The following is a 15,874-nucleotide window of genomic DNA, read 5'->3' as shown; positions in this document are numbered from 1 at the left end:
ATAGAGGTAACATATGACAGAGGTAGCATAGGACAGAGGTAACATATGACAGAGGTAACAGAGGACAGCAGTAAGATAGGACAGAGGTAACAGAGGACAGAGGTAACAGAGGACAGAGGTAACAGGACAGAGCTAACATATGACAGAGGTAGCATAGGATAGAGGTAACATAGGACAGAGGTAACAGAGGACAGCAGTAAGATAGGACAGAGGTAACAGAGGACAGAGGTAACAGAGGACAGAGGTAACAGAGGACAACAGTAAGATAGGACAGAGGTAACATATGACAGAGGTAACAGAGGACAGAGGTAACAGGACAGAGGTAACATATGACAGAGGTAACATATGACAGGTAACAGAGGTAACATAGGACAGAGGTAACATAGGACAGAGGTAACAGAGGACAGAGGTAACATAGGACAGGTAACAGAGGTAACATAGGACAGAGGTAACATAGGACAGAGGTAACAGAGGACAGAGGTAACATATGACAGGTAACAGAGGTAACATAGGACAGAGGTAACATAGGACAGAGGTAGCATAGGACAGAGGTAACAGAGGACAGAGGTAACATAGGACAGAGGTAGCATAGGACAGAGGTAACAGAGGACAGAGGTAACATAGGACAGAGGTAGCATAGGACAGAGGTAACATAGGACAGCGGTAACAGGACAACAGTAAGATAGGACAGAGGTAACAGAGGACAGAGGTAACAGAGGACAGAGGTAACATAGGACAGAGGTAACAGAGGACAGAGGTAACATAGGACAGAGGTAGCATAGGACAGATATAACAGAGGACAGAGGTAACATAGGACAGAGGTAGCATAGGACAGAGGTAACAGAGGACAGAGGTAACATAGGACAGAGGTAACAGAGGACAGAGGGAACATAGGACAGAGGTAACATAGGACAGAGGTAACATAGGACAGAGGTAACATAGGACAGAGGTAACAGAGGACAGAGGTAACATAGGACAGAGGTACCATAGGACAGAGGTAACAGAGGACAGAGGGAACATAGGACAGAGGTAACAGAGAACAGAGGTAACAGATGACAGAGGGAACATAGGACAGAGGGAACAGAGGACAGAGGTAACATAGGACAGAAGTAACAGAGGACAGAGGGAACATAGGACAGAGGTAACATATGACAGAGGTAGCATAGGACAGATGTAGCATAGGACAGAGGTCACAGAGGACAGAGGTAGCATAGGACAGAGGTAACAGAGGACAGAGGTAACAGAGGACAGAGGTAGCATATGACAGAGGTAGCATAGGACAGAGGTAACATATGACAGAGGTAACATAGGACAGAGGTAACATAGGACAGATGTAGCATAGGACAGAGGTAACATATGACAGAGGTAACATAGGACAGAGGTAACATAGGACAGAGGTAGCATAGGACAGAGGTAACATAGGACAGAGGTAACAGAGGTAGCATAGGACAGAGGTAACATAGGACAGAGGTAACAGAGGTAACAGAGGTAGCATAGGACAGAGGTAACAGAGGACAGAGGTAACAGAGGACAGAGGTAACATAGGACAGATGTAGCATAGGACAGAGGTAACATATGACAGAGGTAACATAGGACAGAGGTAACATAGGACAGCGGTAGCATAGGACAGAGGTAACATAGGACAGAGGTAACAGAGGTAGCATAGGACAGAGGTAACATAGGACAGAGGTAGCATAGGACAGAGGTAACACAGTACAGAGGTAACAGAGGTAACAGAGGTAGCATAGGACAGAGGTAACATAGGACAGAGGTAGCATAGGACAGAGCTAACAGAGGACAGAGGTAACATAGGACAGAGGTAACATAGGACAGAGGTAACAGAGGACAGAGGTAACAGAGGACAGAGGTAACATAGGACAGAGGTAGCATAGGACAGAGGTAACAGAGGACAGAGGTAACATAGGACAGAGGTAGCATAGGACAGAGGTAACAGAGGACAGAGGTAACATAGGACAGAGGTAGCATAGGACAGAGGTAACATAGGACAGCGGTAACAGGACAACAGTAAGATAGGACAGAGGTAACATAGGACAGAGGTAACAGAGGACAGAGGTAACATAGGACAGAGGTAACAGAGGACAGAGGGAACATAGGACAGAGGTAACATAGGACAGAGGTAACAGAGGACAGAGGTAACATAGGACAGAGGTACCATAGGACAGAGGTAACAGAGGACAGAGGTAACATACGACAGAGGTAACAGAGGACAGAGGTAACATAGGACAGAGGTAACAGAGGACAGAGGTAACATAGGACAGAGGTAGCATAGGACAGAGGTAACAGAGGACAGAGGTAACAGAGGACAGAGGTAACAGAGGACAGAGGTAACAGAGGACAGAGGTAACATAGGACAGAGGTAGCATAGGACAGAGGTAACAGAGGACAGAGGTAACAGAGGACAGAGGTAACACAGGACAGAGGTAACAGAGGACAGAGGTAGCATAGGACAGAGGTAACAGAGGACAGAGGTAACAGAGGACAGAGGTAACAGAGGACAGAGGTAACAGAGGACAGAGGTAACAGAGGACAGAGGTAACAGAGGACAGAGAACAGAGGAGACATATTATTGGTCTGCTTAGTAACAATGTGGTTCAATGGAAAGAAGGACCTAAAAGCATCGGTTCTTCTTGTTTGAAGCTAAAATTCCAGTTGAAAAGTTATTTAGATTTGCTTCCGATCCATCATTCAGACACCATGTGGTTCTTCTACATTACCTGCTGTGTTTATTCTCCTGGATGGTTTTGAGGCAACAGAGCTCATGTCACAGTATTTACAGTTTGCAAATAGTCTGCAACTCGTGGATATTCCACAACTGACAATTAAAGAATTACTGCTGTTTACACAAAACTTACTATACTGCTATACCTGTCATCACAATATAGAGTTGTGAAATACACAGATATCTACTACATTACATAATGAAATACAGTAAACACAAAAGTATTTATAATTCTCGTTTTATTATTTTTGGAGTCCAACTTTCACTTTCTAATGTAAAGTTCTGTCCTCAATAATTCAGACTACAAACTGTATTGTTTATTGTGAATTTCAAAACATATATTTACTGTTCCAAATTCATTTCTAGGAGACAGGGCTAAACATAATGTAACATTGTGTGTTAACATGACATGATAACACATAACACATTTCCAAAATGCTTGAACTTAATATGTTTTCTTCATGCTGGATGAAGAAACCAAAGCACGTGTTTTCTTTGGAATTCACAATGTTGAACACGTGTTTTTCCCGCCACTGTTCCCGGGCTTTCCAGTGTGCTAGGAAGTGACGGCAAGGAATCTGACAAAGCGTCAGAGAGCTGGATGAGATGGCGTTGGTATTTCCTGATCCAGATTAATGGAGGTGCAAGGTGTTTGTCAGCTCATTACACATCCGCACTCCTTCCCCAACAAATCATTCTGCTGCTGCCACCACTCTTCCAGACCCACATTCACACCCATTAATAGGTGATTTTTCTGGCAGCTAAGAACTCCACAGCTAACAGTCTGTCCTTTCAGAGCAAGGGAAGAGCCTCTACTCTAGGATTGAGATACATGGCTCTGGAGCTCAGCTCCCCAGATTCTGATCCCATCCCCCGGGTAAACTCTGGAGTCGGCCCACTCTCTGCCTCCGGGAGCCTCTGGAGCTCCGTTCCCTCCTCGCTAACGCTCCGAGTGTGGATGAAATTGACTGCTTGCAGAAGCAGCTTTGTTCTATTTTGATGCTTTCCATTTCTCCATTTAAAAAGTTCCCTTTTAATGTGTCTCTATTTTTTTCTCTCCTTTTCATCACCCTTTGCTCTAAAAGCTCAATACTTTTTTTCTCCTTTTTTAAATATGATCTTTGTCCTTCTGCTTCACAAGCTCGTTAGTAGCAACTATTTATGGAATGGGAGAAGTAAAAAAACTAAAAACGATAAATTCACCCTTGGCATTCCTCACACGTCACAAAACCTTTCAACTGTATTTTCTATGTAGAGTAACTGGCATTGATGCACCGTTATCCAGTACACACAAGGTGTAAATACAGTCAGAGCTGCCAGTGTGTTATTCAGGATTAGTCTCACTCACATAAACTCAATCAGGAGTTATACAGCATTTCTTTAGAAATGCAAATGTATTGTTGTATTGAGCCCACGACTTGTATAAATACCTGACATTATCATAATTGCGTTTTGAATCTGCAGAGCACAACATTTAATGACAGCAGAGAATAATTAATGTGTTGGGGAAACTGTTGGAGTGACCCAGTTTTAAAGTTGGCTGCTGGTTTCTCAAGAATGTTGTTTATGCGAACAGTGCACTCCTGAAGAATGTTTTCCGAGAGGCTTTCAATTAACGCATGTGCTTCCCAGAGTGCATCAGTTTTTACCAATTTGAACGGGAAGTGAGAAAGGTCAATTACTTGCTCATAAATATAAACCCAAGAGATCTCATCCTTTTCACTCCGGCAAATGTAAGAGTCTGTATTAGCAAGGATGTGCTCTTGTCCCTCATGCTGCTTGTGTTTTGAAGTTCCTCAACTTGGAAAAGCTTTGTGCTTAAGTCTTGAAAGAATGCTTCATACGTTTAAAAAGAAAAACATTATTGTACTGGTTATTGTAATGTCTACTTAATCTCAAGAGAAGGATGTTGGCCTTGACCATTTTCAAATAAAAGATTCTTTTGTGGAGAAGGTCTGCAATGAAGATAGAACGAACAGGGGAGTCATATTCTCAGGCTGGACCTGAGGCCCTTGAGAGTGGTCGCTTCTCCAGCAAATCAAAATCAAAATGATTAAAAAAGTGATTGCTTTAAAATGTTAATTTTGTTTGAAAACTGTGAGTGTAAAGAAATGCACGATTTAAAAAAAGGTTTAGTACAGTGTGATGTAAGAATATATCACATCATGCATTTTGAGTCAGGTAGCTGGTCAACGTATCTTTATACGTTTGTATAGTTTGTAGAGTATCTGACGAAAACTTAATTCCTCATCTTCCGTGCGTTCTCTTATGAGTCTCCAATGTTCGCTCTTTGCATACAACAAAACTGCTGTTACATGGTTTGGGTTAAAAAAACTATGGAAGTTATGTTACAAATACATGTAAGTAGACATCTGGTTCACATCAATATCCTTGTCTGGGGATGTTGGACCCCGATTTCCTCCCTACTTGGAGTTTGCCACTCATTATACATCCTGGGTCACCATTACGGGGATTACATACAAATTGTTTGTGTCTTGTTATAACTAGAAGGTGAATGGGAACAGCCTGAGCTAATATACATTCTACCTGACACTAACACTACTTTCTGATCTGAAAGTCAAATGGAAACTGAAACAGCAAATAAGCCTCTTTCATGCAGCTTGTAATTTTTGAATATCAGTGGATAGATTACTTGAGGTTTTTCATTTTGTGTCTTTGATTGTCATTGACATTATGAGAAACTGGTAGAGAGATCCTGTGGCAATGATGTGGTGTATCTTGTGATAACTGGGCTACCAGGACATTCCTATGGCATAGATTCTGAACCGTACTCAAGGGATGAACATCATTCTTCCTAAAGATATTCCCTTGATTGGTGTTTTAATGGTGGTCTGGCCCGTGGCTCCAGAATCTCCTGTTGGTGCGCCCACAAGAGACCTTCTAGATTGTTCTGTGCAGCTTAACTTATCCTAAACTGGTCCCTCCATACGCTTTTTAGGGCGCTTGCCCATGCAAAGATTTAGTCTGTTTAAATCTCTAGTGCTTTTTCTTTTTGGGAATGTAGAACACAGCAATCATACTCTGGTGTGGCCCAAAACCAGCAGTCCGAGATCCCGTCCTGCAAGCAGTCTAGGAGAACGTTATCTGACCCGACTGCAAGAAGTGACCCAAAACGCAGAGGATTATGGGCAGCATGCGTGGTCATTTGTTGAGATGGACACAGGTAGCTGAAAGGTTAACATGAGTGGGGACTGACTTGAACTTCTGCTGACAGAAAATGAAGTTGACGCTTTGTCACGTCAGTCGCTCGTCTCGTGACTCGTTTTTCAGCCGTTAGTCAGTCAGAAGCACAGCGATGTGTTCGTCAGTCAACTAAACGTCAACCACGCTCTTTTCCAAAATCTAACTGGTTTTGTTGCCTAAACATAACTTGTTGAGGCAAGTGTATTTGAAAAAGAAACTATGCAGGTATCCAGTCAACGTATCATCATACAACGGTTCTTATGATATCTTACAAAAAGTTACTTATTTTTTCATGCGTTTTCCTACGGAAACTAGCAAAACGTGGTCATTTCTGCTCGTCTCATACAGTCTTTTCAAAATTAGCGTCTGATTTCACAGGGAAACAACTTAGTTATGTTTAACAGGTTGAGGAAAGGATGATGATAACGTTCAAATTAGGAAACAAAACTACTTAATTAGGTTTAGGAAAAACATTGTCGTTGAGTTCAAATAATTAGTCCCGTTAGTGATGTACGGAAGTTACGTGGCAAGTGGACTTCTAGTTTCACATGAGGATGATTACACGGATGAGATACAAAATCATTTTGTCGGATATATCTACAAACTACAGCACACTATTTTTCGTCGATATAATGCTGGATGACACCATCCACCACCAGGCTTTGGGCCACTGACCAAGCGTCAGTGTGATGAGGTTGTGTTCCCTGTTCCTGTGCTTTGCAGTTACCCCAACGGACACCATGTGACTGAGCAACTGAGCATTATCTTAAAACTCATAAAACCATTCCATGAACCCCAGTGCCCTACGTATATGGAAACATATATTTGTAATGTTTCTCCAAATTTGCATTGGGTTGTTTTTGCTGCTGAATGGAAACTTGGAAATTGAAAAACATATATCCCAAGCTGCCACAGACAGATGTGAGAGGTTAAACAAGTCCATTTCAATTCAATATCCCAAGACCAGATCGCTCATTGCATCCTGTGATGCATGTATGTCACAGCCTGCCAGCAACCCCGACTAACATGAAAGTGTTCCTCGTCAGTGTGGGTTTACCACATTGTAACACCATCTCACACCTGCAGAAGGCCTGGGGGGGTGTGTCCCATGCCAGTGGATATGCCATGCTAAAGGCAGACATATAAATAATAACAAAAGCAGGTTTAGAGTCTTGATTAATATCCAAAATACGTTGGAAAAATAATCTGGTGTTGGTCATGAACTCTTTACATCTAAATCAGACTTAATTTCTATTTACATCTTCACCTACTCTTGTCCCCCAGAGTTCCCATTCCATTTGAACATAATCTCCTCCATCAGGGAATCTTCCTCCACTGCGTCTCCGTAGCATAAAGAGAAGCACACCCTGTGATTGACAGGAAGAGGTGCTGTCCTTTGTTGAATGCTTGCATGATTGCTGAGTTTGGCTCGCAGGATTTTCCGAGAGGGCAACTGCAATGCGCTCAATTATTTTTGCACGCCTCACTGGCTGCTTTAAAGGAGCAGAAGAAAATACTGATGGATATGATGGATTGGCAGCTTTAAGCTTTTCTTTATTTAATTAAATCACCTTTGAGAAGAAGAACACCCGAGTGGAACTGCACACATGTACACTGCTGCTGGAAGTAGAGATCTTTGTGTTAAACACAGTCGCCCCACCGACTCAGGAAGGTGATCTGTGTGAATGTGGAAGTCTTGAATAAGTTATGATCTGGTTTTGGGAAAACCTAACAGTATGTACCGCTTCTGTCTGAGCCTGGATGTCAAACTGCTGTGTGGAGTAACTCGGACATTTTATTTAGTAAGAGAATTGTTCGGTCAGGAAATATGGTGCGAAGCGAGCAATAGATATTGGGATGGATCAGCAAATAACTCGGCTTTCACTGATCCTTTGATGTCTTTTGTTGGAAATGCAGTCAAAACATGATGATTTAATCATAATGGAGATTTCATGAAGCAAGGGCTTGTGACTTTTACTTTTTTCCAAAGTCCAAATGGTATCGTTGGAGCAGCAATTTCATTAAAAGAAGATATTTCCCTCAGGGTTAGTGAGACCAAAAACAGAGCGAAAAAAGTAATTATTGGACTCAAATTCATCAGGCTCCTTAATTAAAGCTAGGGTTGGTCATCTTGAGAAACTAACAATAAACTAACAAGACTGTGATTGAAAAGTTAAAAAAAAAGTATACAACGTTAAAAACCCAGCCAAGATTCGCCAACTATCCAAAGAAAATATCTAGCAGCACAAGCTCCAAAAGTCAGCAACACTGACCACAAAAGTATTATGAACATAATGAAGAAACATGGATTTTGTTAGTTCTCACAACTATCGAGCTTCAGCTTGTGAGACTGGTGACTCACTGGTGACTCATGGCAGACTGCAATCAGGTAGACCGGCCAATCATTACAATCAGTCCCTGATGACATGATTGGCCGGGCGTATTACAGTCCTGAACGGATACCGGATGTTTTCTTTTCTTTTTTGTGTCAGAGCATTTTATTCACTGATTGCTGTTGCTGTCTAAAGAGAATTTCAACTTATAACCATATTCTTTATATGAGAAGTGGACGTAGTCGTCGTGATGTCACCCATTGGTTTGCGGACTGGCGTTCATAAAGCTTTGAATTCTACAATTCCGCCGTCACCATCTTGGATTACAGCTGTCGCCATGTTGTGTGTGTGTGTGTTTTTCTCCCAAACAATGAACAGAAGTTACCATAGTTGGAATGCGGAGGAGTGATGTAGAGACGTATTGTCCCAATCACAGAAAGCCCGTCCGAAAGCATCCTCCTCTTTATGGTCTGTTTGACTCTAAATGGAGCATACTTTACTAAATGAACATCATGCTGTATTGAAGAAGACTTGAAACTAGAGATTGAGACATAAACTCATGTTTACAATGTTTACTGAGGGAATAAATCAAGAGAGAAGTAGAATCATATTCTACTTCGACTTCGATACAACCAGACTTCTTTTTGCAACCAGAGATCACCGCCTGCTTCTAACGAAGACATTGATGAAGAACATTACCAGCCCTAGCTTTACCTGCTGGATTTGTAAACAGCCATGCATTTACATCCTGTGGACAACATGCAATGATGAGAATACTCCACACCTGCACTCTTGACAATAATAAAATCTATCAGCAATACATGTCTGCCTTTAACCTGCCTTCTTAGCGTTGCGCTCCATACGGAGCCAAGCAGGGGGAGGTGCTGGGAAACTGCCATCACAATCATCTCCTTTCAGATCCAGATTGGCTCTCCAGCTGCTTCACCCTCGTTTCTCTTTCATAGGGCACCGACACCAAAAGACCCGAGCAATAGTAAAACGAACGCTGTTATAATTTGCTCTGACACTTCCCTCAAAAGCGCTTCATGAACGTCATCAGAGTAGAAATCTTGAAAAGGTTTTTTTTTATAATTAGTCCCCCGTTTCTTTGGAGACGGCAAAGGCAAAACATTATGGAAATGTGAGTTATTCACTGTGTTCAGATTCATCTGACGACAAGCACTGTACTTGCAGTTGCTGGTTGTTTCGTCCAATTACAATGGCTCCATGAAATCTAAGAAGCTTATATACAACAAACCAATGGTACAGCTGGCAGGGGTTAAGTCAGAGTCGAACCAATTTAAAGGATTTTTCTCATGACTTCATCGTGTAGAGGAGAGCCAACGTCATGAAAAAAATTTCGACAGCTGGATTCGTCCTGCTGTCTGTAAGCAGTAGTCTTACAGTGGTAATTTCAATCCCACTGTGGACTTTCTGGCATCTGTCTAAAACCACACATATATATAGAATGAAGAAGCACCACCACTCGTCAAACACTGTAGAGCGCTTGCAAAATTATAGACCTTTCCTGTCTCTAAAGGTGAAAAGCACTTCTGTTTCACATTCTTTCTTTTCAGATATATGCAAAGAGCCATAAAGTTCCCAGTCAGCTTCGGATGTATTGCCACAGCCATAATCTAACTGTTCAACATGTTGCAGGAGCTATTTAACAAGATTAACTCATTTCCAGAACACCTTCCAGAATGATCTCTTGCTTGGTTCATGCTTGGTAGATACATCTGTGGGTTTCTGCAGGCTTGTCAAGCAACATTATTAATGAATAGAGTTTTCACAGTCAATTGAGTGTCTGAGAGACCCCTCGAGCACTTGATACGTTGTCAGAGATTTCTTTCCATGTTGGTTTTGGAGAAAGGTTCTTGTTTAGTTTCATTCCTCTGCAAGACTCTGCAGGGAGTTTGGCAACAAGAGGCCCGCCTGCTCTCCCATCTGTCCCATAGTGGGAGCTCCCGGTGGTGCCTGGGTCTCTCTGGTGAGCACTTATGTGCCGAGGGAATTTCCCTCTCTGTGTGCTCTGTCGCTCCTGATGTTCCATTTGTACAGCAAAAAAAAAGAAATGTTCCAGGATACGTTCTCCTGTCCCAGTGCCATTTGCATGATTTGGCATTACCTTGCAAAGAAACTTTGAATCTCCCAATCACACGGGACAACGTGAGAATTGCACGAAGTGGCAAGTCTCAATTGATGCGTTTCTTTTAGGCAAGCTGAGGTATGGACCAGTCAGCGTCCCGTAGGTGTGGCTTGGATTTAGAAGCTGCGATCAGTTCTATTAGAACTAGAGAGTGTTTTTTGTTTGAAAGAATAGCAAAGAACGGCTGAAGGCTTTTATTGATATAAAAATAACTTCCGCTCTTCTGCCGACAGATGCTTCGTCTAATCACCTGCCAAGGATTCTTTTGTATAAAGTGCCTCCCCTTCTCCAAACAGTTTCCAATGACAATTCCTGTGTCAATGTAACAAAGCATCTGGTGGGTCTGGTTAGTTTTGGCATGCAATCTCTGAATAAACACCTATATTGAGGTGGTTAGGCCATCTGTGTGTCTGCTGTTATCTTACCATGAGCACAGGCAAAGCCCAGTACCAAGGGTTGGCAACCTGCTACTCCAAAATTGGCTAACTTTAAGGATTCCAGGTTTGGGTAGAACAGGTCTGTGTTTTGGTGGATCTGTCTTAATTGACCAAACCACTCCATGCAAGCTGGTTTGCTGTGGATGTAAGACGCCTCATTGATATTCGGGTTGCAATACATGACCTTTGCTTTTCTTTCGCCCTTGAGTGGATGTTAAATCAGCACATGATGCTGTATTTGTGGCTGCTTGTTGCTTCAGGTCGCGGTGAGACATGGAATACAATCCAGGAAGTCCAGTTTGAGGTCCAGAAACTGAATTTATCAGTTTAGTTCAACAAATACCAGGTTTACTAGCTCGCTGACAAACATCCATAAGCTGATGGATGGATCTCCACTGGCCCCTCCCTCTCTTATGCAGAGCATTCACTGATTGAACTAATCAGAGGTCTGAAAAATGCTGCAAGACCTTGGTGCAGCTTCTGCATGATACGATGTGTTGAGTTCCTGGAGCCGTTTTGATGTCGCTTTAATCAGACAGGGAGAACAACGGCTGATTTCAGTCTAACTTTAGCTGCCATAAGTGGTTTAAACAATCAGATTTCAGATTTTCTTAAATGCTTTTTGGCATCGTGTAACTGTCTTTAGGTGTTTTAGAGAGGATGATCCTTCATTGTCTAACCTGGACAGTGCAGAGCAATTGGACAGGCAAAGAGGAGGCGACAAAACATCACAAAAGCACCAAGCCAACCTGCTGTGAGCACAAAGCAAACACCCACTGTGGTAAAACCACACGTGTCCTTTCATCTGAACTGCTCCCCACAAGATGCATTCCAGCCCCAAAGCACGTATATATATATATATATATATATATATATATATATATATATATATATATATATATATATATATATATATATATGTATATATCCTGGTGACATATTGCTTTTGATAACAACATTCCTGCTGGGGAAACTGAGCGAAGTGGGATAAAGGCAATCTAACCAATCAGTAAAAACAGTGTGACCATAAGGTGAGCAGAGACACATGTTTAAGATTCTCTTTCTTAGCGGTCTCGAGCACCTGGATAGTCCACTGGGAGGACAGCGCTCTCTAAACCAACGGCCCACTGAATTACACCAGTCTGTTCTTGAGTAACTAAATCATTTCAGTTTCAGCTTCTTTGTAGAGATAAACAATATCAAGACTGGTAAACAAAACTAATCAGTTTGGTTTGATACACAATTAAAAATTCACTTCTCCTTTGAATATTAGAAACACACTGAATGTATTCTAGTCGACTACAGCACTAATTGGAACTGAATGAAAGTACCAATTGAACTTTTTTTTTGTAATTAGTAAAAATGACATGTGTGACGTGTGTGTGTGTGTGTGTGTGTGTGTGTGTGTGTGTGTGTGTGTGTGTGTGTGCGTGTGTGTGTGTGTGTGTGTGTGTGTGTGTGTGCATGTGTGTGTGCATGTGTGTGTGCATGTGTGTGTGTGCAGCAATCTATCATGTCAGTTATTTCTAATAAGTTATCTAGAAACTATGACAATTGTAAAATAAAGGTTCACCAAAATATGTGTAGTTTGACTCTATTTAAGGGTAGAATGAAAGGAGTGGGTTGGGTCAATGTTAAAAGGAGTAATAAAGTTTGCCGTTTTGGTTTAGACTACGGAGCTCGCTGTGGTTTGTTTCATTTAAAAAACGGAAGGCACAACTCAACCCGTTCTGCTCAACCTGATTGGCTGATGCCTTCATTAGCGTTGCAAAAGCACAGGGAAAATGGCCTCCCCTCAAAAAAGTATGCTGCTTTTAAGCATTACAAACACAACAGTTTGTATTACAAATAATGCATTGACGTGCGAAATCTTAAATCTAATTATCTTAAAACATTGAGAGAACAAAAATCCAGTTTTAGGAAGATACCTCTTGCAGGGTAATCCTGTAACAAAAGGAGCGCTTCAGACAGATGGCAATGAGGAAGTGAGACACTCATAAACTATGTTTATAGTATTCAGATTGTTCAGAATGTGTCGTTAGAAAAACTGTTCTGTCTAAAAAGAAATATTGTACCGTTCACAATCTCAGTTTAATGGATAAACTGGAGGAGGCATGAAACTGAACAACTGTCGCCCCCAGCAGCATACACATGTATTTCTCTCTCAAAGCCCACGGGGGCAATGCCACAACTGTCCTCATTTTCTGCAGCTGGTTTTAATGGCTACACAAGGCTGGATGTGATGAGACACACGCATAAAGCCAAAATGACTGAAATAAATGATGTTCCTTCGAAAGATCGTGTCATTTGACACGATCTCTCTGAGGAACATCTAGAAACTAGAAAATAGAAATGTCAGTCGGTTGGTCCGATGTTGATCACTGACTCATCGTCTACTGACACAAACACACCGACTCCGCCTCTTGTTCAGCATCATGTGAGGAACCAGACTCCAGGAAGCCTCAGCTGTACTTTGACTTGAACGTTATGTAACATGTTGACATGTTGCAACAGTTGCATGAGCTAAACATGGTAATGCCAACATGCTAATTCACAGTAGTTGGTAATACCCATGCTAATTGTGTTTACTACTAGCCTACTATACTGTTATCCTCACATCAGCAATGTGTAGTGCAGACACTCTTTAAAGTAGTAAGTAAATACATGTTGCCAGTTTAAACCCTGTGTCCCTGTGTTAATGGTTCATTTATGTGTGGTCATTTACCAAATATTTGTCACAAAATCAGTACCAGACTGTGTTTTACATTGAATCCCTGTCATTTATTTCTGTTACAAATGTTTGATGACTCATCCTGCACTCAAAAAACTCATCCAATCAAATGAGACTTTGAGCGAGACACAAAGCTCTTCACTGTTTGTAGATTGTAGAAGCTAAAAGAGCAATATGGAGAAAGACACTGTATGGATATCAGTAAGGATAAAACATTGGCTGTGGTTTCATTGAAAGGGAACTTTGCAGATGGGTGTCACTGCGGCTCGGGTAGAACATGCAAAGTTTGGCAAAGTTGTACTCGTCCTGATCCAAACAGGGGATGGAGGTGTTTGTGTGGAGTCAGCAGTCCTTTGTTACCGTATGACTGCCCACTTTGGAGTGGTCCAATCAAATGCAAAAGATTTGATTTAAATCCCTCCTGTAACTGAACACCACTAAAGATGTTTCACTGGGACTTTAAAATATTTTATCCAGTTATACTTTCATACTACCAGGTATTCTTTATGCTCGTAGTTCAAGAAAGTTAAACATCAGTTGAATTAAGATTTTGGATTGAAAAGCTGTGACTGGATGGTCAAAGAGTCAAAACTCATTTAGCAGCATTTATGTTCAATGCACTATGTGTCATGTGTCCATGTGTCCATGTGTCCATGTGTCATGTGTCCATGTGTCATGTGTCCATATTTCCATGTGTCCATGTGTCATGTGTCATGTGTCCATGTGTCTATGTGTCATGTGTCCATATTTCCATGTATCCATGTCATGGATACATGATGTCATGTGTCCATGTGTCATGTGTCCATATTTCCATGCATCCATGTCATGGATACATGATGTCATGTGTCCATGTGTCATGTGTCCATGTGTCCATGTGTCATGTGTCCATATTTCCATGTGTCCCTGTGTCATGTGTCCATGTATCCATGTGTCCATCTGTCATGTGTCCAAGGATCATGTGTCCCTGTGTCATGTGTCCCTGTGTCCATGTGTCCAGTGTCCATGTGTCAGGAGCTACCATGCAAGATGCCTCCTGCCCATCAGAACATCTCATCATGCATTCAGCACTTTGGGGTTAAGTGTCTTTGCACAAGGACACGTCAGCATGGACTAGCAGAGCCGGGGATCGAACCGCTGATCCTCTGATTGAAGGGTGACCCTGCTCTCCCACTGAGCCTGAAAGTTAAGTCCGACTAAGAAATGCTGACTTTCAGAAGACTATTAAAACCTTGTGAACAAAGTAGCGCCACCCACAGGCCAAACGTCCATGATGTCCTTCTCTCTCATCCAACCAGTGAGTTCCTGGTGGTGAAGCACAACCTTTACTTTGAGCCTCACTCAAACACATTTAGCCAAGCAACAAAGTCACTGAAATAAATACATGTTATATTGATATTATATTAAATGTACATATTTGCCTATACATCATTACATAAAGAAGATGCGCTCCAGAGAGAGAGAGAGAGAGAGAGAGAGAGAGAGAGAGAGAGAGACCCTTCTTCCTTCCTGCCTGTTCATCATGACTCTAACATCGTGCCTTCTGCACCAACAGATCACATGTTCTCACTCATTCCACAACTTCCTCCGCGAGGTTTAGTTTCTCTTCCGTCGCAACTTCTCCGAGCTGCTGCCAACTTTATTCCCCCCTGAGAGTTTTGAGTCAGAAACAAAGACGAGACTCCTGGAAGTTAAAGTCACACGAAACATCTCCACTCACGCGCCTCGTTCTCTGTCAGCTCCGTGGTGACGGATGCATGCGGGTGACCGCGCCGCTCTTACCTTTTCCTCGCTGGAGTACCGGCGGCTGTGCTGCGCCGCTCCCGCGCTTTGGTTCATGTTTCAACACCGCGGACAGCTCCGGTCGGGAAGGAGAACAAGCTGCCGCGGAGAGCGGGGTCACCGGGAGCAGAGCGGCTCGATACGGAGCAGCTTACTGGTTCGTCCTGTTCTCGGTGACACGCACGCGGTTCTCAGCCAATGATGCCCGCGCGCGTAAAGGAGACTGGTGCTGCGCCAGCTGTGAGTTCATTCATCTGACGGTAACGCTCAAGCCAAGTCCTCCATCACAGAGGCAGCATCACAGGCTGTGGGCACTGCGGCAATGGAAAGAAAACTGAAAAGGTTTATGATCCATCCAAAGAATATGTCCAAAGATAAACCCTAAAATCATCAGTGGACACGTGGACAGCTGCTGGCGCAGGAATGAAGCTTGTTTTCCTTCGTACTGAAGAAAAAGTGATTGCATAACATGATACAAGCGAGAGAAACAGCTCGCTGCAT

General features: G+C 42.4%; 1 protein-coding gene across 1 annotated transcript in view; it reads right to left on the bottom strand.

The window, feature by feature from the left end:
• LOC306747468 (inactive dipeptidyl peptidase 10-like) overlaps window positions 1–15,430 on the bottom strand; it is a gene marked incomplete at both ends in the record, with an annotated part of 118,397 nt that extends 102,967 nt beyond the window's left edge. Inside the window, one exon of the mRNA XM_079230525.1 lies at window positions 15,374–15,430. Coding sequence (XP_079086651.1) covers window positions 15,374–15,430 — 57 coding nt within the window. The remainder of the gene's footprint in view (window positions 1–15,373) is intronic.
• Between the last annotated feature and the right edge of the window lie 444 nt (window positions 15,431–15,874).

The sequence above is a fragment of the Taurulus bubalis genome (assembly GCF_910589615.1).
Source record: "Taurulus bubalis genome assembly, chromosome: 15".
Classification (NCBI taxonomy): Eukaryota; Metazoa; Chordata; class Actinopteri; order Perciformes; family Cottidae; genus Taurulus; species Taurulus bubalis.
The sequence above is the reverse complement of the archived record's forward strand: the minus strand, read 5'-3'. Positions and strand labels throughout refer to the sequence as shown.